Here is a 25493-nt window from a genome sequence, read left to right as displayed (position 1 = left end):
TCATTATCAGGGAGACACCTGATCAAGACACCTGATTCAAGAGCACACCTACACCTGGGATTAGCATTCACAAAGTATCTGGATTAGCCATGTAAATAAAATTGAATAAATCAAGGCTCACAAGACGGGATCAGGAAGGCGAATAGCTGTCGTCATACCTCTCCTCTTGGCCTGCCGTTCAGGAGACCTAACCCAGCAGCAGCTGGCAGGGTAGTCCCCCTTCTGATGCTGGCCTGAGATTTACTGCCCATTCTTACCACATAATTTACAACCAGTAAAACCTCAATAACTGCAAACAGAGGCTATTTAAACACCTCAAATCCCCAGAGGAATCCAGCATGTTTTACCTAACCTCACAGTGAGGTTTTGAAATGTCCCGGCACAAGCAGGATTAAATACTTTCCTTCTAGGTTTTAGGCATTCTTCACAATAATTATTTGAAAATATCCAGAGCCACAGGAACTGGGGGGCGATTGGCAGGTAACAGCAAGGCACTGCATCGGGGAGTAAGGTTTCCTTGGGCGGGATTCCCGGGCGGACAGCTGCGGCTGGCTGGCTGCAGAGGCCCCTGCCCCGTGCTGCAGCTCCCGGAGGTGGAAGGCAAGCAGAGGAGAGGTAACACGCAGCAGGACGGGCACAAGGCTCAGCTCCCGGTAACTCACAGGAGGCATTTGCGAGAAGGGGGCAAATGCCAGCACACGAATCCCACAGTTATCAACTCCGGTAAAGCTGGGCAATCCCACTTAACTGGGGAAGACAAACATCACCGATGAAAAAAGAAAAAAAAAGACATTTAGGAAAGGAAATGTATTTTATTGAAAAAAAAAATTACATTTCACTTATACACCATGAAAATACTGAGTTGTGTGTTATTTTCATAAGAAGAGGTTAAGACTTTCACATGAAAACCACATTCTTTATTACAGCGTTACTCCACGAGATGAGGCTCTGGTGGCATCTGCACTGGGCGTTTTCACTAAACAGTAGAGCAGGACTAAATGTGCTTTGGGCAAAAACCCTAAATATTGGCCTCTTCCAGATGCTACTCTGCGTTGAAGACATGGCACTCATTTGGTCAACATTGAATTATTTCTGAATTAGAGACAAGTCTCAAATTTTCTCTACTCGCTTAGATGTCAGGCAAATTCATGACTATCCCTCCCCTCCATTTTTAACAATCTTGATTTGTATTTCCCATTCAGCCAGCTAAAAGCATAGTAAAACGGCATATAGGCTGTCACCCTCCCATCTTCCAGAAAGAAAACAATACTGAAGGGGATCCATTGCACTAGCAATCACTACCAGCAAATGCCAAGATCACTGGATGGTGCTAAATTCTCCAGCGTTCCCTTCCGTCATTGCATCTCCAGCAGCAAGCCCTGCAGTCTTCTTCCCTAGCAAGGCATGTATTCACATATAGTGCATATTAGGCACGTGAATACGTGTGCTGTACTAAACGCAGGCCACAGGAGAGGAGTACCTGTCTGCAGGAGGCATCCCAACGCCATTTGTCACAGGCGTACCACAAGAAGCGTGCTGTGCTCCAAGCCAGCTGTGACAGGCTGTATCACATCGCTTGGCAAGGCATCTTCTGAAAGCCCCTCATGAACTAGAGACCTTCGGTGTGGTAAGATTTAAAAATATGTAGGCAAAAATAAATACTAATGCCACTTAAATTCCCAGGTGACTTCCCTTATTTATTTACTTACTTATTTATGTGATTTCTTCCTTACTTAAAGGGGACGGGAAGGAAAAGAGCCAGACCTGGACAATTCTGACAGCATGCAAGTGCTGTGAAAGCAGAGTTGAAACTTTCTCCACCTGGACCTTCCTACTATGTTCCCTAGTTACGTAACTGCTTTATTCTATGCTATTTTCTACTCTGCCAGGCACAAGCATCACACAGATCATTAAGAATGGTCACACAAAATCTTTTAGTGCTACAGTGTTTTTGCGATACAGGAGGTGGGCTGGATTGAGAACACCAAACTCAGATTACTCAATCTGCAGCTCTTTCAAGTACTTAGCTGAGAAAGACTTCTTTTCTTTACCGCTAACAGTGCAGCTTTGCAACTAGGTTCTGCCTACCCAGCATCTCCCTGCCAGGAAAATAGGCAACCCCATTCTCCCCCATTTTGTCCAGCTGCATCCTCCCAACCCCTCCCTAGCAGCAGCGCAAGTGCTTATCTGTTCCCAGGATGAGAAGGTTAAGGGAAATAAAGGAGATGAAAACTTCAGGGGTTTTGGCTGGATAAATTCCCCACTGGTTTTAGCTCCTTCACTTCACTCTCCATGGGGACGGGAAGTACCAGCGCCAGCGCACACGATGGGAGAGGAAGGTTAGAGTGCAGTTTGACGGTGTAGCCGAGCTGGACAAGTTAGATCTGATAGCAGCTGATAATTCTCTACCTTTCTTTTCCAAACAACAAGAGCCTAGCCTAAACCATCTGAATAATTCACTCTTAGAGTCCCTTGTTCTCCATGGCCTAGAGATGAAGTCTAGGGCAATTATTAGGTTCCTAAAACAGGCAGGCTAAACTAGGTTCCTAAAACAGGGAGGAGAAAGAATACCCTGCCGCCTTACACTGCAGCCAGGAAAGCAGTGTGCTGTTCATCACACGCTTTACAGTGCATACGGAGGTATGCTAAAGCAGAGCTTTGGTACAGTACTTCAAAATGAACAGCCCAACAACTTCACACAGACCTCATCTCCCACTTGCTCAGAATAACTCCTCCGCGTTTCCCCCAAGGGAGGGTGCAGGCAAAACCATCACCCTGCCGCCACCACCACGGGTATATTGCACCCACAGATTCCCAGGGGAGGAAAAGCCAGGCACAGCAAAGCATGCAAAACATAGCTGTTCCCTTCCGCAGCCTCTCTCCTCAACAATGCATTATTAATCTCGGTAATATTTTTCTTGCTAACTCAGCAAAGCAGAAGTACTTCTCTTTTAACATATCCAGAACTCGGGAACTCTTGAGAGAAAAAACTTCTGATCAATTCTCCCCTACTCTTTGCAGTAGTGATTTATTCGGAAGTGTGGTGAGGATGCTGCCATGTTTCTTAAAAGAGACATAATAAATGATGGTCAGTTTTTCCAGATCCCCAACTGGTGCAGTAGGAGAACATTCAGCAGAGGGCCATACTCCGCAAACTGATTTACGTTGCAGACTCTTGCACTTCCTAGAGACCCCCCAAATGACAACCAAAAAACCCCCATATATATATATATGGACGGTTGTGCTTTAGCCCTGGTCTCCCAGCTGTAAGAAACAAAGACTCAAGTAAGTATAGCAAGATGAAAAACTCATGCTCTGATTTTCAAACATGCTAACAGCTTGCCCTTTGACGGAATGGGATTTTGTTGGTAACTCATCTCTTCTGAAAGCTAATGTATTTATGAATTTAAATTCAATCACCCTGCTAAAATTCTTCACATTATTACAACTGACAAACTACAGGGAAAAAATCTTTACTTTCTCCCATTTAGCCTACTCATTTATCTGTTGCATGCATTCAGCACAAGCTATAAAGTTAGCTTGGCCAGGTTCATAAAATGTGAACGAGCTAGTTTTGTTCGTCTCTTGGCTTGTCCATTTATATGTTGCTATTAAGCACTTGTAAGATCCCCCAGTCTTATTTAATTAAATAAACAAATCCCTCAGCTATTTTTAACCTGTCCTAGATGTATTTGGTATTTTATTCCAATGCAAAATCTAAATTTCAGGCTTATGCCACAACTTACCTGATTTTATAATGGACAAGGTAGCAATATTTAGGGTTTTCTTTTTAAACAATGGTATCTACCATCCTATTGCCTCTCTCTACGATCAAGCGTACAAGCCTTACTGCAGAAACAATACAACTCGTAACTGCCAACCAGAAAAATACACAAACACTACAAAAGCCTACAGTTTCATTAGAAATTAAATAATTTGCTATTACACAGAACTTCATTGTTTTTCTGGCATAAAAGTCATTGAATTACTACATACGCCTCAAGGACAATCATTAAGATGTGTAAACATATAACAGGTCCATCTAGTCAGTACAAAGCACCACACAAACTTTAAGTACATAGAAAGTTTGCTCATAAATATTTCTTTGTTTAACAATTCAGCACTAAAAAAATATTACTTAAAAAGGCATCTTTTATTAAGTTATTCAGTTTGTCCAGGGCTGGTGGGGTTGTACTATCCCTACTATATTACAGCCACCTGACTCTTTTCCAAACCGTTTTACTTTTCTGGAAGAAAAGGCTATGTGTGGCTGGGACCCAAAGCTTCAGCACAATCTATAAAAATATAATTCTTTAAGACCTTCTGCTCACATCCTGAAGGCCTACACAGCCAGCCCCCAAATTCTGTTTCCCACCCCCACCACATTGCAAATAAAGCTTCAACACACACACACACACACAGAGTACATGTATTACACTCTTCTACACACAGATTTTTCTAAATAGCAATGCAACCACAAGGGCAATAGGTAAGGAGTACATGTGATTTCAGTGGTAACATATGGCACAGCCTTCTCATATTGCTGGTTTTCTCTATCTGAATTATGTGCTGCCTTATTCACTGCTCTGCAAATTGTGGATTTATTACTATTATTTGCACTGTGGAGGCACTAAGTCAGGAAAGCGTGCTTATTTAGGAGCATACTTGGGGGCAGCCGTTTGCCTCGAGGTCCATTGCTGCTGGAGCAGTAGAAGCACCAAACTGGTGGCTGGTGGCGCTGGGGCTGTCACCTGGCACTGGTTTCCTGGTGAAGCAGACGGCAGCTTTCCTAGGCCAAACCGCATTCTTCCCGTCTGGAAAATGTGAGAACTAGCTTGGGCTCTCCTGAAAAAGTGTGCTGACAATAGCAGCTCCCTTGCATTCTGCATTCAATGCCCTTTGCTGGGCGCTTAGGGCACACTCCTCCAGTTTCTGATTGAACCTCGTGGATTTACCTTCAATCTGCTCCTGCATGCATGTATAAACTTGCTGTTTTACTCATTTATTTAAAAGAGAAGAGCTGTTTTCGGGGCTGTGATTGAACATCTCAAAGCTTAGCTTCCACAGTCGATATGTGACTTTAATGGATGTGTTTTAGAGAGCTACAAAACTGTTCAGCAGTAGGCTCTCACTTACCAGAAGCAAATGTCTTTCATGAAGAACAGCTCTCTGAATAATCTCATCCTGTGATTCTAATGGGAGTTGAATGACTAGTCAATGAGCCGTTAAGGCTGCAATGGGATGTAAAAGAAGGGGTTGTGTTTCCATTTATGAAGAAATATTTTAGTTTCAGAGTGACCGAAATTTGTAACACTTACTTCTCAACTTCTAAAAGTACTCTTTAAATGGGCAAGGACCTTTACTCAGGAGAGGTGGTTTTCTTTAGTATAAATATAAGCCAAACTTCTCCAGTGGGCATAAGCATCACGACATAGCACCTTCCCCAATAACCAGTGCTCTCATTGAACTGGATACCTGCTCTCTTCCTCTTGCAAAACACTGCCGTAGGAGAGACACTGTAGAGTGCTGACAGAAGCACTTGTTCTGACATGCAGCAGCAATTGTTTCCTACCGTATAGTTTTGTATGCTCTAGTAAAGTACTCTACACAGTAAAGTAAAAATTACTCTGTGAAGGGGAGTGCTAAACACTGCACAAGAAACAGACCTCAAAATGAGTTGTGGTTCTTATTCCAAGCCCCTCTTCTCACCTTATATGCAGGAATAAAGAGCACAACACAGAGAGGTCCTACACATGCAAGTAAGAGGCATACAAGAGCAGTGGTGCGGAATCCCAGCAGCTGTCTTCCCATTAAACTTCTTCTAAAAAAAAATTTACACAACAAGGATGTTACTCGCTTCCACATACCTACTATCTTACAATGAGATGAGTACAGCACACAAATGTGCGTTCTTCCATTAACTACCCTTTCTCTATACTAGGACATAACTAAGGAAACCTTTAATTACATCCACTTTATTCAGCAAGACTATCAAACTGTTCTTGTTCTGTATAATTCTGAAATGATTAACATATTCAAAAATAGGATCTAACAATTTGTGTGTGCACAGTATATTAAATGTAGATGCTTTTATTACAATCTTCCTTGCCACATATTTTAAAATAAAATAAATCAATACAATCACCATAACAGTCTCAGACAACAAATTAACACCATCCAATCAAGACACAGTTAAGACGCTCAAAAAGGCAGTATGAGTAGCTGGAAACCTTGGTCCTCCGATTCTTTTGTATAACACATTGATTATAGATTTCTCCCATTTATGATAAAAATCAGCAAACATTAACAATTTATACTGCAGATTTCTTAAATGTTTATATCGAGTGTGAATAGCATTGATTTTAGCACAATGTCTTTATGCACATCTCCCAAAGAGGTACATGGGAATTTTAAGCATGTAGAGACTAATCCGGGCCCAGAATGGAGCAGATCATTTGTAAACAACTTTTGGTCTCTCCTGCACCATGGCTCTGCAAATGAGCGCACTTGCAGTAGTCAAAATGGCTGACCACATACACTGCAAAGTTCATTCCAGAAAAAAGGGATCCAGCACAAATTATTTCCAGTAAATGAAAAGAAAGAATGGTGGGGAAGTCGACTGGACACAAACACAAAGCATTCACCGCTCCCATGCGTACATGTACTTCAGCATTAGAAGCATCCTTCGCTGCTAACTTCACACGTACACATGGGAGTACGTGTGGCAGTGAAGTTAGCAGTCCCTAACTGGTGAATGCTGGACTGGTGGGTTGCAGACATCGTTCATGCTGTTAGGACGGTCATGGAATATTATCCATTAGTTATTGACTCCACTCTCTGGGCTAAAGTGCTTGTTCTTCTGTAACCAACTGGGACCTAAACTAGTTTAGACTAACCATTTTTCTTTACCTAAGGATCCACAAGTGGATCAGACAACCCTGGCAAGTCTCCTCCAAGCCCTTAAATAAATAGTGGGCAGCTGTCTAATACTGAGACACTTTCCAGATGCACCAGAAAGACAGTAGGAACTCAGAAATAGATACAGATATTATATGCAGGAGGAGAGCAGGGAATAAAAGATTGGACAGGACTGTGCTGAGTCTTTGAATTTTGTTCTGCAAACATTATGAAAAAGCACTGTGTAACTCTGAACAAATAAAAATGCATCCAAGTATTAAGTATGTATACCTTGACATTTAAAAATACCTGTTAGCCTGTTGTGACTACAAAACATTAACTACAGAATATATTTACAGATAATTTCTGATGTTTGTTCCTGGCAAGAGATGTTCAGCCCAATTCTTCACTGAAGACATAAACCTGACCTAATTTAGATCAGGTCAGTGTGAGTTTAAAACAGACATCACATGAGCAACTCCCAGGGACTTAAGCAGAAGCAGCTAGCAACCCATTGCTACAGAATCCAGCTACTGCACAATATAAACTTGCAAACTGAGCACATTAGTATCATTATCCTTTTTTTTTTTTTTAACATGGATATGTCATAGATTCTAAGGAAGGTGTGAATTACTGAAGTGACCCATTCTTTGAAGCAATGGGAAAAGATCACACCTGACAGGTGTAAGCTGCTCCAACAAACATATCACTTGCTCTTTTACGGCAAGATGACGGTTCATTATGGTTTACAGATAAAACCTTGTTTGCAAGGTAGCTTTAAGTTTCCTAAATTCCAAGCTTCTTTATTTCAGAGAAAACCAGCCCTTGCCTTTCTCTCAATTCTTTTGTGAGTGTCTATTTTTTTAAGTGGCAAAAAAATTTATGCTGCCTCACACTTACTAAAAGGCCTCTTCTGTAGTACATGCTTACAACAGGTAGGGTTTCTTTGACAGCAAATTTTGACAGTGCATACTTATTGCTGCTTTAAAAAAAAATTAAGAGGCCAATTTTGAGCACCTCTCTCCTGTTGATCCCCTGATGCGAAGAACTGAAGAACCTCAATTTTGCACTGCACTAGTGCAGGAACGGCCACCATATGGCTGTCAATCTGGCCCCATGCAGCTCCCAACCCAGGCCGTGTTACATGACTGGCAATGAAGCTAATACTGGTGCAGGGGGTGCTGGGCAATCCACAGCCCTGGCTATAGGAGCCAGTGCACCAGGAGCCACTTCGAGACCCAGCTAAAATCTGTGCTGGAGCCATAGGACCGTAGAAATCAAATGTCATTTACTGCATGTGAACTGCTCCTGGGATTCATCTAATTCTTGGAACTCTGAGGGATGCAGTAGAAGTCTCAAAGCTTGGCTGAAGATTTTTGTATGTGACCCACAGCAGCTGCAAAACTGGATACAGCTGGGTTAGGGTGTCAAGCGTAATGCCGCAAATTCGACCATGGTATGTACAGGCAGGGAAGTTCAGTATGTTGATCCCTCCAAGAGGGATGGTAGGGACCTTCCCAAGAGGGTGGTAGGGATTATACGCTTCCATGTGAAATAGTTTAATTTTAAAAGATAAATAAACTCATAGTTTTGTTTGGAATATGGCATGCAACACTTCTTTAATCAATGCTAGAAACAGTTAAAATCCTTTTGCGTTTAACTGTTGAAATGCATCACCAGCTACAGTATTTAAATATCTTCGCTAAAAGCAACTATCTCAAAAAAGGCAATTGTATTCCTGACACAACTGCCCAAGCAAAAAGCAGTTTAGCTAAAAAGGGGGCAAATTATTAAAATTAAGCTATTTCCTAGCCTATCTGGAAGTTTGTGTCTCAGGAAGAAAATAAAAATATTTGCATCAATTTAAAAATACAGTGCCGCAAAGAAAGGCAATTTGTTGTACTTCACAGAATCGCAGAATGGTTGAGGTTGGAAGGGACCTCTGGAGATCGTCTAGTCCAACCCCACTGCGCAAGCAGGGTCAAGTACAGCAGGTTGCTCAGGGCCATGTTCAGTCAAGTTTTGAATATCTCCAAGGACGGAGACTCCACAACCTCTCTGGGCAACCTGCGCCAGTGTTTGATCACCTTCACAGTGAATTATAATTTTTTAATGTTTAAATGGAATTTCCTGTATTTCAGTTTGTGCCCATTGCCTGTTATCCCTTCGTTGGGCACCACTGAGAAGAGCCTGGCTCCTCCTTCTTCACTGCTTCCCATCAGATATTTATACACGCTGTTAAGATAGTTCACATCTTTTTACATGCTGGATATCAGCCATGAGCTCATCTCTGTTACTGACTGCTAATTTTAGCAACTGTTCACATCACCAAAATTATTATTGCTAGAAAGTTATTTCATGGCAGTGGTTACTAAAAACTGTGGCAGTAGAGTCATGTTTTGTAGGTCATTTATGGGGGGGGTTTCCCCTTAAAATTCTTAAGTCATATGAATTTTCTTTTTTCATTTTGAATGCCAAATGCATGAGAGGAAATAAAATTATTATTAGTTGTTGAGAGTGAAAGCTTGAAGTTTGCCTCTTACATTTACTGCAAAACGTGTTCATCTCTCAAATTTCATTTGCTTCAGAGGTACTGAAAATGAGGGATTTCCGAAATGTATTAATTATGAAATCTTACTCTATGAAAAAAAAATCTATTCAGCTAAAAATTCACTTTAATGATAAATTACTCTTCTACGAGGTGAAACCAATTAACTTTTACAATGGCAGAGAATCCACAAAAATGGTGGGATAAGTGAAGACTTCAGTGGCCAAAGCCATCTCCAAACCAGCTCTTCTGGGTACTCCCAAGCTATGCAAGTGTCACTATCAGTTAGGCAGGTGTGATGAGGAAGATGCAGGAAAGGTATCTGGGAGATACCCAAGAGTGAGTTTCCTGAGCATACTCAGATAACCAAGAAAAACTCAGCCCTTTCCTTTAATGCAAATTTGCTTCGTGTCACTGCAAGTAGAAATGCAATTTTAATCTCCCTATGCCATCTGAGACAAATAAAGCTCATCAACTGAATTTGGATTTAACAACACACTAGACCTCATCTTGGGAGAGGCAAGAACCTCAGTCCCATGCAGAAATCATACGGAAGTACGAGTGGTCAGTACCTGTCAGCATATCTGTCCTACTGGTATAATATGTGGCTGTGATGTATAGGATGCCGAAATTATTAAGAATCACATTTTGACGCCTTATGAAGCAGAATTTTCAAATACAGATGCATTAATAATAATGCATTTCTGTCATCTCTAATCAGCATAGGCTGCAGAGACTTGCATTATGGACAAATTAATTTTGTATGCTTCACTGCATTTGGTAAACATATGTAACTTACTAAACCTTACTAAACTAAAAATATTACTTTTACCACATTGCTTCATTGATAAGCCTGCCAATAGTGCTCACTATTGTTAAGTGGAAGTGCCCTACGTAGTTTGTAAATACATCCACCCATGAAGAAGAAACTAGGGTAGCCAGCTTTCAGGGTAAGAGCTGCTTTCTCTCTTGTCCTTACAGAAGGTTTGTCCTTAGTTAAAAACTAAACAAAGAATCACACCTGGCCTCGGAGGTAGAACTACAAACTTCTAATCAGTGCTACTGAATTATCTTATTAATATTATCTTATTCATGAAGAAGTTTCTGGAGCAGCTTTTGGAAGAAAATCATGTGGGCGCCCACAGACGTTAGAAATAAGCAGCCAGTAACTGCAAAAACTGAAACTGTGCAGCTGTTCATAGACAAGAAACAAGAGCAGTTATCAGTGACATGAATGACACCTCAAGGTCACTTCAGAGTACTTAAATGCCAAACATCTTCAAAGTACTCCTACACACATCCAGAACTTTGTGTGTAGTTTTAACCCTGCTTAGTTTCATAGCAGCTGAGATACTGAATACCAGAGTAGGTAACCAGATATCTCCAGGAAAAGGGAGCATGGAGCCAGCTCCATTGGCACTAGATGCCATCTTGAAATATATTTTCCAGTCAGTCAAGCATTCCATTAGCAAATTCACATCTAAAGTCTTTGGCAAGGCAGGAACATTGTACTCTCTTGCCCTGGGTAATTATACAGACTAAGTGAATTTGACAGCCATTTTGATACCTGGTAACATGCTTCGATGCACACTAACTGTTTTGTTTTTAAAACTGAGCAAGGCCAGCACATATGTTTGAGAGTGGATATCTGCCTATGCTGGGCACTATTTCATGAAAGTCAGGTTTCTGTCACAGATCTAAGGCAAATATTACAATTTACAGGAAAGAAATGAGGACATCAATACATTGTGCGTTATTGGAGACGTACAGCCTTTATAACACGGTGGCTTTCACTATGATCTCTGGGTTTTCTATGTCCTTTTTGCTTTGGACCATTCTCAGTTCCAGCTGGGCTGAGTTTGGTTTGTTTCCTTCTCCAGCTTGTGCTAAAAAGATGACATAGGAATGTCATTAAAAACAGCAGTATAAAAAGAAACAAGTTACATTGTGCTGTTACCCCACTATTTTTTCTACCGTCCTCCCCTCCCCAATCTCCCTTACTACCCCCTGCTAAAGGCTTCCAAGGTGGAAGATCCAGGTCAGCACTGCGATTTCTTATCACCCCTGTCCTGTGCCTCTCTCAGGAAAGAAACACAGCTCTGGTGTTATTAGAAAGTGACACAGACATGCTCCAAGGACCCACAGATCCCATCTGGATCTCCTTAGGAACTGAAAGACATGGGAACTCCAAGGGGAGAGAAGCTGAAAAAAAAAATCGCTCCTTACATGGCCAACACAGCAAACAGTCAGTTTATTATTAGTTGATAAACCCCTCTCAATACTAAACACACGCACTCAAAGGGAAAGTGAGTGAGCCACACTTAAAACAGAAGCTCTCTTGCACATCAAACGCAGCATTCCCTCAAGTTCTTCCACCACTGTTTTGCAAAGCAGTCAAGTGCAGTCAGCATGACTGTAGTCCCACTACAAGCTGAACAGTGACATCTTCAGTCGGGTGTTGTCAAAAATAGGCTTGGAGGACACAGTAAGGAACATGCACTAACAAGACTACCGAGCTCTCATTCTGTAAATTCTCTGGCTGCTTCTGCACTGAGGGCTGCCTTCAGTCAGGAAACCCAGAAAGCTCTCTGAATGTTTCTTCTGATGCAAATCCAGACAGAACAAGGGAACAAGGTTTGAATGAATTACCTTTTGCACTCTTAATGGTCCTTTGCAGAACATGCTGCATGGCTGACACAGTCTTTTCACATGCCACCTGCATTAACATAATATACTCAGGTGTTAGTAAAATTTCAGCTGCCTAGTTTAATATTATTATTTCAAAAACACTGCTATTAAGAGGCAAACATGACTGACAACATGCAAAGAGGATGACAACTATATAATGTAGAGTTTGGGAAAAAAAATTTTAGACTCTCTTAATTCTCCCCAAACAGGTATTAGAAACCATACACCCGTATCAAGGACTCTATGTGCTTAAGGGAGAGAAACAGAAAAATAGATCTGATAAATTATTTTCAGTGCTTATTATGAAGTGAGGGTAAAAAATATAATTACAAACATGCATGCAGTCTCTCTCTCTCTCTAGAGAGAAGAACATCTTATTTGGCAAAGTTACAAAATCCATGTAACTAAAATGCGACCGTCCAAAGCTGTACAAGCTAAAATGTTTTAGCAAAAGGGAAATTCTGCTTTTTTTCCTCTGAGGTGAGGGAAAAAAGCCAAAACAGAAGAGAGTCTTTAAATAATGTCATAGATTAAAAATAATTTTAAAAAAAAGAAACATAGTCTAAACTTGCAGAGAGACAAGTAACTTCTCCCACACCTTCAAATTGTTTGGATGCTTATGTGTCCATGCCAAAAGCATAGCAGCGAACAAGTCTCCTGTTCCAACAAAGACAGCGTCCACTTTAGGAGACTCCACTCGAATTCTTTGTGTCATCTTGGTACCATCTGCTTTAGCTACAACACAGACAGACAGTTAAGTGACAGACCCAGCAATTAATACAATAGCATTTACTATAATTTAAAAGTGATCACCAGGTTTGAATTCCTTTGTTGTTTGGAAGGTAAAGGTGCTAAGGAGTATTGTAAACTTTGTACCAGCTCTTTTAAAAGGTGCAACCTTTCAAAACTTTGACAAGTTGGGATAGCATTTACAACTTCTATAGTGTACCTACTTCACTTAAGAGGGAGCAGGTGGCTAGCACCTTCATTTTCATAAAGGATGGAGAGCCACCTATTTTCATTTAGACAGCAGCAGCAGCTTGTTCAGGAAACCGCGTATTTATGGAGACTGCTCAATCCTAGATGGGGCACCCCAAACCATCATCTAGAGTATTTCTGGGTTGTACAGAGGAACAAGAGCAGCTGTAGACACCAGCAGAGAATGTCTGATCCGTGTGCCATATTGTGATCACCATTGGAATGACCAGACTTATTCCAGACCTGGCATGTACTGAGTGCTAAGACCCACCAACTGATTCTTAGTGGAATCTGTTTGAAATATCAAGACTTTTTCAGTCTCTCAGCAGTCCAGAATGTGATGCTCACATTTAGATCCCTTAGACGAACAAGAAAATGAGATCATATACCATCCCACGTAACTATGCCCTCTCAGGTAAAAACATCCTGCAACGGTCCAAACACACAGTGAATCATGATGATGGTATAGAAGGGGATATAAAAAGAAGCAGAAGGACATTTTACAACCTATCAGGGGAGGAACTGTCTGCTAACAGGACAGTTAACTTTTCGTAAAAGCATTCAAAACATTCAAAGTTCCTGTTTTATACCACTACTACTTGTCAGGGCCACTACTAGGGCTTTAACAGCCCTGATCAACCTCACCTAGGACATCCTCCACCCATGCATCCTCTGCCCACTTGCCCAGGAACTCCACAGAAGCTCAAGTCCGGGCACAAGCATCCTTGCCTGAGCTATATTGTGTGTAGCCGTGTACAGCCCTGCTGTCCTGACTTGCTGATTGGATTTTCCAGATTAATCTCGGACCTGGCTTGTCTCACCTTTCTCCGATGACCACTGGACTGTCAATGGGACCTGTCTGCCATCACCACCCTTGCTCACCTTATTCAGATACTGTGGGCCTGTGCCCTGTTGGTGAGGGCAGTGCTCTGCCTGTGCTATGATCACGCTCAGCTCCCAGCCTGTCTTCCCTCACGGAGCAGCGCTGTTCTTGCCACTCTCTGATATTACTGTAGGAGAAGAAGTTCACTCAGGGATCTAAGCTCCTTCCACGCACTACAGATGGGTCTGATGAAACTACTTCTTTAAAAAGTAACTGTAAGCACCGAACAGGTTAAAAGAAAGCACAGTTTAACAAAGGAGTTAATTACTTACTTTTTCTGTGGCTTCCCAGAGCAATTAGGTAGTCGTTTCCTAGAGGTGCCTGCAGATCTGAGCTTGTGATCACCACAGTCTCTGGTCCCATCGCATGGAGCATATCCATTACCTTTCCATGTGCAAAAAGGCAGGAATCAGTGACTGAAATGTGTGTTGATTAAACCTTGCATCGTTCACAGTACTGAGGATTGTTGACAAGCACCTTATTTTGGCATCTTTTGTAAAGAGAAAAAACAGTTTCTACTCAAAAAATTCACTTGAATTAGGGGAATTAATTTGAAATAGTGGAATCAAAACATCCGTATTTAAACATGCGCACTTGTTAAAATATACAAGCATCTCTGTATTATCTTTGGATGCTCCTCTGAAAAGAATACTCTGTTTCAGCTGTGATCAGAATTTTTGTCTGCATCATGTTTTCAGAACATATTATCAAAAGAATAAGAGAACAAATATACAGACACATGCACCTGAGCTGGCATCTTGAAACACTTGCTAGAAAGCCAATAACCCCAGGTCATGAAGTCTTATTTAGCTGCTACTTTTAGAGCTAGCAAAAATGAAGAGTGAAAGACCTAAATCAGAGTCACAAGTGTGTCTGTCTCAATCTCTTCTCATTCTGTTTCAAACCCCAAATTACACCTGTAAATTATGTACCTTTGCAGGTGTATTTCCACTGTGTGTTCCTCACTTAAAACTCATTAATACTCTACTTCTGACATCACAATTGGTTGCTACAGAAGTGATTTTGATTTCACAGAAGAAAGAATGACTTCAGTAATGAGTTTAGCATAAAACACAGATAAAATATTAATTTTCCCAGAAGAGTTTAACTAAAAATCCTCTCAGGCTAGCTATGACTCATGAGCAGCTGAATGATAAGGATTTATTTCTGCTATTTTTTAATTCTCTATTGCTTTTCTTTCTTGTCTAAGCCTCCAAGTGTCTTCAACTGTCAGACCTCTTTGCACTGACATCGGTTGGGTTTTAAAGCAGCAGTAAATCCACTATGCATATGCTGACATAATCAACCTGTGAAGTAACATTAAACTAAATTTCATTTCTCAGTCACAATTCACCAAGAACCTAATCACCAGTATTTCTAGTTGTAGGACTTAGCCCCTTCTACATTAATATTACGTCATATTTAATTTTATGTTAGAAGACTATACTATCGTCACTAGTCTTGCTAAAGAAATGAACGAAAGGATGTCACCATGGAAATCTATGCCAGAATTCCTACCACCTCCAAAGGGGACAAATTCCAGCATGGATTATTACTCAGAAGGATAGACCTATATATGACATGCAGCTGGGAAGACAGACAGATTAATTTATAATATCCTGCAAGCAACTATTTTAAAATGTTTCCTTTCCTAAGTATAATTCCATCTCTTTAGAAGAGATTTTTTAAAACCCATCACAAATAAGAGCTATCACATAAATCAGACAGACTGTCAGAAAACTAACTTGTAAAACTGTTTAGCACATGCAACTCGTGTTTGCAGCTGAAATATGCAAACCTAAAACTAATGGCTGCTCAGCTAACAGTGTTGTTCTCAAGACTGTGGTTCCACTGGTGAGGATGAGAATAGAAGAACTGAGTTGTAGTTAGCAGCCAGTGGCATGAAGCACAGTTCATCACCCTCGCCCAGCACAGTGGGGTAATGTAAAACTGGGGTGGGGGGGAATTAAAAGAGCTGAGATCTTTGGAGCTGCTTCCTGCCGTGAAGAGATGGTAATCAACCCATGTTGCATGACGTTGCTGCAGGAAAAAAACAACAAACGTTTGGGCTGACAGACCCCAGCTACTCTGCAGGGTGCCACTGCAGCTGCTGTTTGTTTAAAGAATTTCTGTTCCTTTGAAGTTCAAAAGCAAACTGGAAGAAATAACATCAGTCCATTATGAAAGCACTTGACTAGTCAACAAAAAAAAGAGCTCAGCCCTTCTCAAGACACCAATAAAACCATATTCCTATTTTGTCCTTCATCACCACGGCCTGCAGCTTTTTATTTTCTTCAGTTTGTGTAAAAGGGTAAATCCTTACACCTCAATGCAAGGACCATCTGTCATCTCTGTATGGCAATGACAGCAGCTATCAGTGCTGTGGATTTGTCTGTCTGTCACCAGGAAGTACCCGAAGGCCATCACTCCCAGTCTGGTTTCCCATCTATGCAATCTATCCTTTTGCAACCCAGGTCTCATCCCCTTTGAGTCAATTTAAGGAAGAGAAACAGAGCACCAGCAAACACTGTCAGGGAGAGATTCAGAGTGTACTCAATCAATCCTTGCAAGAGTTTGCTAGTAAGCTCTCTTCCTTGCAAACTGTCTGTATGGGAGAATGAGAAACGGCTGTCCCAACACCCAGCATTGCTGTTGCACGACTCACATGTGGACAGCAGAGGGAGCGACTCACGCAGGTTTCTAATGGGTCACCCGGGGTTTTCACCCCAACCAGTGTATTTCCATAGCAATGACAGCGTGCGGTTACTTGCCATGTGTGCTGCTGCTACCCTCCTTACACTGCAGGAAGACAGGCTCACAGAGATCTACTCATTACCACTGTAATGCCTTTATCTGTAATTCTTTTGGGAAGTTTCTTCAGAAGTCTGATGCTAGAACAGAAAGTGTTTTGTGCCTGGAGTGCACAAGCTTTAACGATAAACGGAGAGAAAGGATAGAGGCCAAAGTGACTTCAAGGTTAAAGACAAATGGCAAACTGCAGCATTGCAGGCAGGAATACAGAAAGAGATCTTACACATCCTGCCCCTTGCCTACTTACCTCTAAAGCTTCTTTTTCTGTGTGAATCTTCCTGCCCGTGAGTAACCTGAGAATGAAACAGAAATCGTAGAAGAGCACAAGTTCTCCAGGCAATGACTGCTTTGTTTACTCTTTGAAAGGAGGAAAGCTTGGACTGCACCATACAGGCCTAAATGGTTTGTAGCTACATGTTCTGCTGTACCAGCCCACTGTCTTTAAAAGTTATGCACACAGATACACAGTGCTTCTGAAGTGGACTCACACCAGTCCTAACCTGCCTCCTGTAGAGATCCCTGTATCATAGAACTCCCTCACAAGTGTCTTCTCTCCATCTCCCATGTAGCTGCTCCCTCCCCTTAGGGAGACAGCCTGTGATGTATCACAACAAATAATCTCCTGACCAAAGAGTCACAGCTGCATAGACAGGATGGGCAGGAGGCATTTAAATTCTTAACTCCTATGAGATGTTGCCGTGGCGGTATGCCTGAATCTAATTTTGGGCATTTGAGTCAAGCTATTTCAGTTTTGGTATTCTGACATATAATAAAAATTTTCCTAGGAATGGGTAAGGACGGGGAAGGGAAGAGAGGTATTTTTTCAACCTGCCCTAGATACAGGCCTCTGGAGACAACAAGAAGTAATCATGAAAATGAGAGACCAGAGAAAACAAGAGAAATCTTTTCCTCACATAACTCCCAGATTTTTTATTGGTTTCAATATGGAACAGTTGGAGGTTTGCTGAAAAACACCACTTGGAAGTTAACAGCTAAAACCAAAACCCAACACATACATACATATGGCACTGTATTGAGACAAATAAAATAATGGGTATCAGTCTCCCCTGCTTTTATCCCCAAGTTTATTTGGCTATAAAAGAAAATAAGTACTTACTCAGCTTCAAACTGGTTAGGAGTAATTATATCAGCAACAGGTACGACTTTGTCCCTGTAGACTGGGAGGAGATCCTTGGGCACATACTAGGGGAGAAGAAACAGTAACAAACATTGTCAGCAGCATCTGAGATGTGCAACTGCAACTCTCCTTCCCTCAACTACCATTCATGCTGACCTGAGTGACCTGACAGCTCCCAGCGTACTCTTATGCAGCAGTAACTGAAGTGGCAGTGCATCCTCTGGCGGGTGAGAGTACAACCAACAGCCCTCTTTCACTGGAGGCGATGGGAAGCACCACTAAGCAGACAGGCCTGAACTGGCAGCATTAAAACGAAGTGGTACCTGGATGAAAAACTTTCTGGTTCCCTCTCACCAAGGTGACACAGCAGCATGAGGAAATACAGTGTCCCAACATGGGGAACCCTTTCTCATGTCCTTACCTCCAAAAGAAAACTACTTTGTTGTTGTACCAACGGTACAGAGGCCCTTTGCTGCGGCAGCATGTGCCGACATTGGTTGTGTTGCATTGTGGGGCTTAGGACAAAGTAACATCCATGCTACGCGTTATTTCGCCCCCTTCTTTCAGTGCAGTATTTCTAGGTGTGCTGTACATCAAAATGTGTGAACGGCAATCAGATTTGTAATTTGTTTGGTACAACTTAATCTATAAAGCAGTTCCAATAAGGATATTAAAAATATTTTGCTTGTGTTGCACCCCAGTCGAACAAAACACTAGCATACTTCGCTGCCTGCAGAATCAGCTCTTCAAGTAATGAGGGCCAGTGCTCCCCTTTCTGCCTGTCTGTTCCATCTCTATCCCATCTTCATTAGCTACATACGGCCCATCAGCAAAGGGAGATTGGTTGTCTAAGCAGGTGACATACACTAAGACGTAACAGGAGCCCACCAGCCTATATGCTCTTCAGACTCAAAGCTGAAAAGCATCAGCTGTTTTGGCACACACTGGAGCTCAGCTGGGAGTTCAGGTTAGGTGGGTACAGGGTTCACCTCACCTTCCTGAGTCCTGCTGTAACTCAATTTAACAGAACCTTCAATAAAAGTTCATTGTTTACTAGTAGCTGATATTCTTTGGCAGAACCCAATTTGCTAAATCAGGATTAATACCCCCTTTTGTCCATGTTTTATTTTCTCTGTTAGTCTCATAAGCTATGCAGGGCAGGGTGCATGTATACATATGCCCATGTGTTCCTGTCTCCCATTCCAATCGTATCAGCAACAGGTACAACCCCACCACAGTGTTGACCACTAGGTGCTACCAGAACACCCGTCATACTGATACTGAGCTCACTCATGCAGCCATGGTGAAGTGATGATATCACAGGGATTCTGCCTTTAGACAGAAATGCAAGACTACATCACATCTAAACCAAGGCATTTTAAATAACGATTTTATTACTTTTTATGGCAGGAATGAGTTGGGGGGTTGCATGTTAAATATTCTCCTCTTCCAACTACCTTTTATCTTCCACCCAAAAGACACAGGTAGGCCCATGGTCATGACTTCTCCCAAGAGCTAAAGCTTTGCAAGGTGACTCTACAGCTGCTAAATCTCTGCCTTGTTAGAAAAAGCCAAGGACAATAAATATTGCAATAGACGTAAAATGAAAGAATAGAACACAAAAGCAATGGCAAATTTATTACTGAGTGCTACTTCATGTGACATTTTATGAGCAGGTAAACTGTAAAAAGGTACAAGGACAAAGAGGAATTCATAGTGCGTGACTAGCTAAGGTAGAAGAAAACATAAAATATTATTGCTGATGTCTTCCCATGTTGTATTTTTACTGAAATTATTTGCTGGTTTTGATCAAAAAGGACTGTTTCTTTGTCAGTATGCAGTCTGGTATTGGCACACAGAACCTTTCTGTCACTGATCACAGCCCAATGCCTAACAGCTGTTGGATCTCACACAACACATCATCTTCATTTAGTGGTATGTCAATTCACACGATCACTGACAATGCCAGCCAGGCTACCAGCCAAAACAGAGCTCTTGACAGAAAATGAGGGAACTCCAGTGAGGCAAGGAGGGGGTGTAGGGGGATATTTTCCTGCAGACAGGGTCTGTATTCCACCTGTTGTCTCAGCAGAGAGTTAGAAATAATCTCAGGGCTATGCAGCCATCATTATTCCCAGATACTAAACTAATTCAAATACAGGAAATAAAAGTACAAACTTACTTGATGCTGGGATCCAAAGCCACGCTTAGGTAAAGTAGCTTAGTTTTGGTGTTTAAAAATTAATAAATCTTTATATATCTTTATATAGCAAATATTCACTACAGAGAGAATCCAAACAGATAAGTACTAACCATAGAGCCTTCTCCATTCCATTTGTCACCCATCACTGGATCGCATACTGTAACAGAATAAATCTAGCTTTAGAAATGGGGTACCGTTACAGAAACTCTAGTGGGAGGGAAAAGTTTTAGGTAACAGTAGTGGCTATGTAACAGCACTGAGCACCTGACAGCTTATATACTCTCACAGCTCTTGCAGCACACTCAACCTGAAATTTATAACTGGTGGCTGCCAATTCTGAAAGAGTAGGTCGTGTCTTAAACAACTGTCAGACAGTTGTAGTCACCCTCTCCTACCTGCTCCCATGTTGTTATGTCTGAAGGTGATGGGGATGAGAGGGTCTGACTGCTGAGAGTAAAGGGGGTTTTGTTATGGAAAACACAGAGAGCCCTCCCCTTCTCTCCCCAACCCAAAACTCTGTAATAGTAGTACTGTGAGGAAGAAACGTGGGAGAAGCTAATAGCTGTGAAGAGAGTCCTATTTTTAATTTAGATTAAAAAGATACATGCCAAATATACACACCAAAATGCTGTGTGTACACATAAAAAAATTACGCGTACTACAATGGAACAAGAAGAAAATCCATGCCAAAGTACATAAACTCATACTTGGTGTAATAATATTAACACACATTTGGCACAGGTTCTGAATCATCAGCAGTATTAACAACATATTCCAAGTGTCCTCAGTTTCAAAGTGAGGATGGAAACAGCCTAGCTTTGTACTTTAAAAAGGAACATTGTTCATTGTATTAAAAGAGCTTTTAGCAAGATAAAAAAGAAATACAAATCCAAAGGTATCAAATCATTTAAGGAAGTATTTAAGGAAGTTTCTATGAGTAAAAAGAGGGTACTTTGTTTTACATTTTTAAAGTATTTTCCTTACATTATAATCTATTTATTAAATATAAAGGATCTTAGAAGCCTAGCTGTGTTCTCACTATCTGACCACTTCCTTCCTGTTCTGTACAGCTAGATGTTTCTTTCTGCTCATACTCTAGCAGTTTTTAGCTTTCACTTACTAGTACAAGGCTCTGGAGAACCTGACAATGCAACAGTGTTAATAAAGGCTAAAAAAGCAACAAAACCCAAGCTCATTAAGATACCTCTGCTACATTTTTCTAAATGAGATCTGTGCTTGGTTAATTTTAAGTCAGATACCACACTCCGCAGTATTACACCTTGCAATCCTGTGAACCATTCTAGATGTTTCCTGACCACACAGTTTAATGAACCTGAAGATGCCAGGCTCAAACCATCATTCACAGCTTTTTATCACACTAAATCCCCACCGACTTTGCCCTGTCACTCTAAACATTTTGCTCAATTCAAGCCTACGCTGGTTACATTCAAAAGTCCTGAAACACTCAGAGAGTCAGGAAGGAAAGAGAAGAATCTTTTTTCACTGGTTTAAGCCTGACACAACACGTTAATGACAGCAGTTGCTAGAGTCTGTTGCTCTTTGAGTGCTCCTAGGTAATCTTAGCAGAGGGCACCAGAGTCAAAAAAGCCTTGGAGTTCAAGCTAAATTCTGAAGCTTACACAAGGCACAGTAAGACACGTCTTCTGGGATGCAGCACGAAACCATGGCAGGGCAACACAGGAGAGTCTATCCTGCTTTTGACTGACTTGGACATCAAGGAGAGGCTTCAGCTATCAGCACTTATGGCCTATGCTTCTGAACTACCAGCAGCAGCCAGCTGGGATTTTACAAGCCTTTCTTTGATACAGACAATCAGTCCTCAAGGCACATTCTCCTTTGGACAGCATAATGCAAGAAACATACAGAAAAGCATAAAATCAGAAAGATAAAAAACCATCTCCCTCAACACTTAAGCAATGCTGAAACGAAACTTCACTGGAGCCTCAGCTGGTCCCAGCCAGATCAGAGCACAAGATGGCTGTGAAATGCTGGGTAACGTCAGAACAGTGTTTTCATCCTAAAATGTGAAAATGATGGGCATACAAAATGATGAAGGAGAAAGGATTATAATACACATCCTTACCATATACTAGGTTAGAATTCTGTTGCTTCAACTCCTGGACAATATCCACCACCATTGCAAGAAATGATGTGTCTCTTGTATACCCTTTGGGAAAAAAAAGACACTTTTGAAGTCTATTTTCATGAACGCCCTTTTTTTTTTTTAATTTTGGATAGGAATGCTGCATACTTCTCATTCTTTGGAACAATGCATTTTTAGAACAAAGGCGTTTTAGTATTTCATTCAGGAATAATAGGTGGAAGACAAATTCAGACAGTGCTTGCACAACTACAAATATAACCTTAAAAATCCATTTACTAAGTATGTTATATATGAAGGGCTCACACAACTTCAGAATGCTTGAACATATATACAAAAAGGTCACGCTGAAAGGAAAAAACATTCCTTTTCTTCAAAACAGCAGTCCAAATCAGTACTATTTATCATGTAGTAAATAAGAAATATTTTAAATTCCATATACTTTTCTTGTACTCTGGTTTGAAGCAGGTTTTTTTATTGTTATTAATGTTGGTGCTGACACAGTCCAACACATTAATGCAATGGAGAATTAATGTTGAATATTTTAGAGCAATGGCCAATATACCAATAAAATTCCTATTTTTAGGCTTAGCAATTAAATAAGCTGGAAATAAGTTTTATTATATCTCAAGGCCCTAATCACAATGCTAGCACCACAATATTCTTATTTAATCATTAATTATTTTATAGATGTTTCCTTATTTATACATTTATTTTATGTATTAACTTTATTTACAACATTTATTAATTAATAATTTGATTTTCATTGATTTTAGTTCATTTAACAGCATTATTTTTAGCAAGGTAGCTTCTTTAAACCTTCAGCTTGGAAATACCCACTCTACCAAAATATTTAAAAACACATTTTGGAGATATAAATTTTTTTTTTAACTCGCAAAATTGATCAATTCTTAGATGTTGCAGAGAAATGGAAAAAGCTTCCAAGATTTTTGGCCAAAATGCTTTGTCTTATGTCTATGAAATGCTGATAATCAGTCAAAAAAGCCAAGCAAAGAGTTTTGTTTAAAATGACCTGTGATAGTAGACTGGCTGAAAAAAAATAAGAGAGTATGATTAATATTATTGACAGAGGCATTTCCAAAAAATTACACCGAATTGGACTTTATCTCTTGAGTGTTTTACTGTAAATGAAACAAACACATGAAGATCTAGCAGTAACTAACAGTCACAAAAGTTAACGAAGTGTTATTTTGTACAATCAGCCTAAAGATAATAATTTCCATCTCAGCCAAGATATCTACAGTCATCAGACATACAATTACAGTCAAATCCCATCTGCTGACAAATTAATTTGTTTTCAGTGTTTGAATAATCATGCCCAGGTTGTTGGAGGTACAATGTACTGTTATGCACTATAGTGAATGCCTGTTCCTGTTTGAAGAGAAAAATCTGTCTTTTGGCCCTGAATGAAAAAACCTGAATTTTAAGTTCATCCACAGTGCACTGAACATTAAAAACACTGAGAGTGTTATTAGGTCTTAAGACATCAACACTGTTTCTACCCATGCCTTCTTTTTGTCCATACTGAAAATGGCTATACCAAACAAGATTTTTAAACAAACATGAACAACACACTGACCCATCTACCCACAAATCCTATTTTAAAAGGCATATTAATAAATATTCCTTTTTTTCTCCAAAATTTCTTTTTGCTGAAGATTTCTATTTTTCCTTCTACCATTTTTAATCTCTTACATCTGTTTTGCCAGTACAAGACAGTGATAGGAAAAGAGTTGGGGTCTCTTCCAAGGGTTGAAAGTAAAATAAAAAAGGAACATTTCAGCTAAAAGAATACTCAAACATTATTTACAAATTTTGCATACTAACATCTCCTGAAAATGCCTACAATACAGTGTGCTTTTCCTGGAAATGTCCTGTGTGAGAGTTCTTTCATGGAAAGAAAGGGTGTTTGTCTATTCCTCAATCATAGAGAACCATTTATGCTGAAATTAATTTCTTAACCTTAGTTCAGTCTATTTTCTATTTAGTCTCTTTACTTTGGAGACAGTTCCTGAAAAACAACTGACAATAACTCTTCAGACATGCCACACCCTTCAAGCCAGAATGACTGCTTTGGGGTTATAATCTATACACTTAAAAGTCTCCAGTTTTCCCTGTGCATAAAGCACTTTCCTACATGTGGAAGCCATGAAATCAATCAAATCTGGCGATATATTTCTGTTTACCTTTAAAAAAGTGACTGTTCACTGCTATAAAAAATTGATACTGTAATCTAAACCAGATGCATAGCCCTTACTGAGGTGAAACCCGATCAGTAATTTACATTTGAGAAGCAGGAATTGGATGGGAAGCAGTTTTAATAAAAACTGCACATAGAATCTCTCCTTTCTATAAAGCATTCTACAAGAAGTTCTCTTTGCCTATATTTATAAACATTTTGCACCTAGTGGCAAGCAAAGGAAACACTGCACAGTCATTATGTCCTGCAGAACTGTATCCACTCAGAGGACCTACATAGCAACAAGAGCAAAAAATCAAGAGATATGACAGAGTCAAAACCAAAATCCTGCTTATACTTTGCTCTGTATCCAGAGCACTACCCCTTAAAGATCAAGTAGAAAAAACAAGGACAGACAACTGTGTATAAAATCATGCTATAGTACCACAGAGTGCCAGTACTGCAAATTTAGGAGAAAGGGTTAAACTCACATCTTCATAATAAATTTAAAAGTAATAATCTGACATATCTCATCCTTTTTTGAGTAGAGGCACTCCCAAAACATTAATTAAGCCTGTACATGACTGGCTTGTACAAGACTGTAAACTATAAAAGAGGATCAATTTACCCACCCAAATACAACCTGCAGGCTGGAGAACACTGGCTGTTCCAAACTAAACAGCATGAGCAGTTGAGACTATAATATACAGATGAAATTGCAGGAGGAATCAAAGGAGGGAAAATGTAATTGCTTGGTTTGGAATAAGGAGGAATATAGTTTATATTTCTTTACTTTTGTTTACATCTCATGGGAACTCCAAGGAACAAGCTCTTCTTACCTGTGAGTACATAATCATACCGGTTGACCTTGTTCAGCTTAAGTCCTTCATACAGTTCATGAAGTTCATCTGAATTTAACACCTGACCCTTCCAGTGGGCATAACCTGCAAAGTAAATGCCAGATAATTTTTCAAGAGCTAGATTTTCTATTTAGGATCACACAGATTACACACTTGGAGGGACTA

The 25493-nt window shown here is 40.4% G+C and overlaps 1 protein-coding gene across 3 annotated transcripts in view; it reads right to left on the bottom strand.

Annotated features, from left to right (window-relative positions):
- Positions 1-840: 840 nt before the first annotated feature.
- PDXK (pyridoxal kinase) overlaps positions 841-25493 on the bottom strand; it is a 55096-nt gene continuing 30443 nt past the window's right edge. The window contains exons 3-13 of one of the 3 annotated variants that reach the window (XR_012039802.1): positions 25308-25412; positions 22251-22334; positions 20257-20303; positions 17923-18008; positions 17053-17098; positions 14267-14378; positions 12732-12868; positions 12095-12161; positions 11214-11331; positions 5710-5821; positions 841-4814 (exon numbers count right to left, since the gene is read on the bottom strand). Coding sequence is in view for 2 of the 3 variants with exons in the window: in XM_072847488.1 (XP_072703589.1) it covers positions 11219-11331; positions 12095-12161; positions 12732-12868; positions 14267-14378; positions 17053-17098; positions 17923-18008; positions 20257-20303; positions 22251-22334; positions 25308-25412 (797 nt within the window). In the remaining variant the exon portion in view is untranslated. Of the gene's footprint in view, positions 5822-5955; positions 11332-12094; positions 12162-12731; positions 12869-14266; positions 14379-17052; positions 17099-17922; positions 18009-20256; positions 20304-22250; positions 22335-25307; positions 25413-25493 lie in introns of those variants that run through there. The other 2 variants (XM_072847488.1, XM_072847477.1) reach the window with 2 other exon arrangements.

The sequence above is a fragment of the Ciconia boyciana genome, chromosome 1 (assembly GCF_034638445.1).
Source record: "Ciconia boyciana chromosome 1, ASM3463844v1, whole genome shotgun sequence".
NCBI lineage: Eukaryota > Metazoa > Chordata > Aves > Ciconiiformes > Ciconiidae > Ciconia > Ciconia boyciana.
Note: the sequence above shows the minus strand (reverse complement) of the source record. Positions and strands in the feature narration are given on the sequence as shown.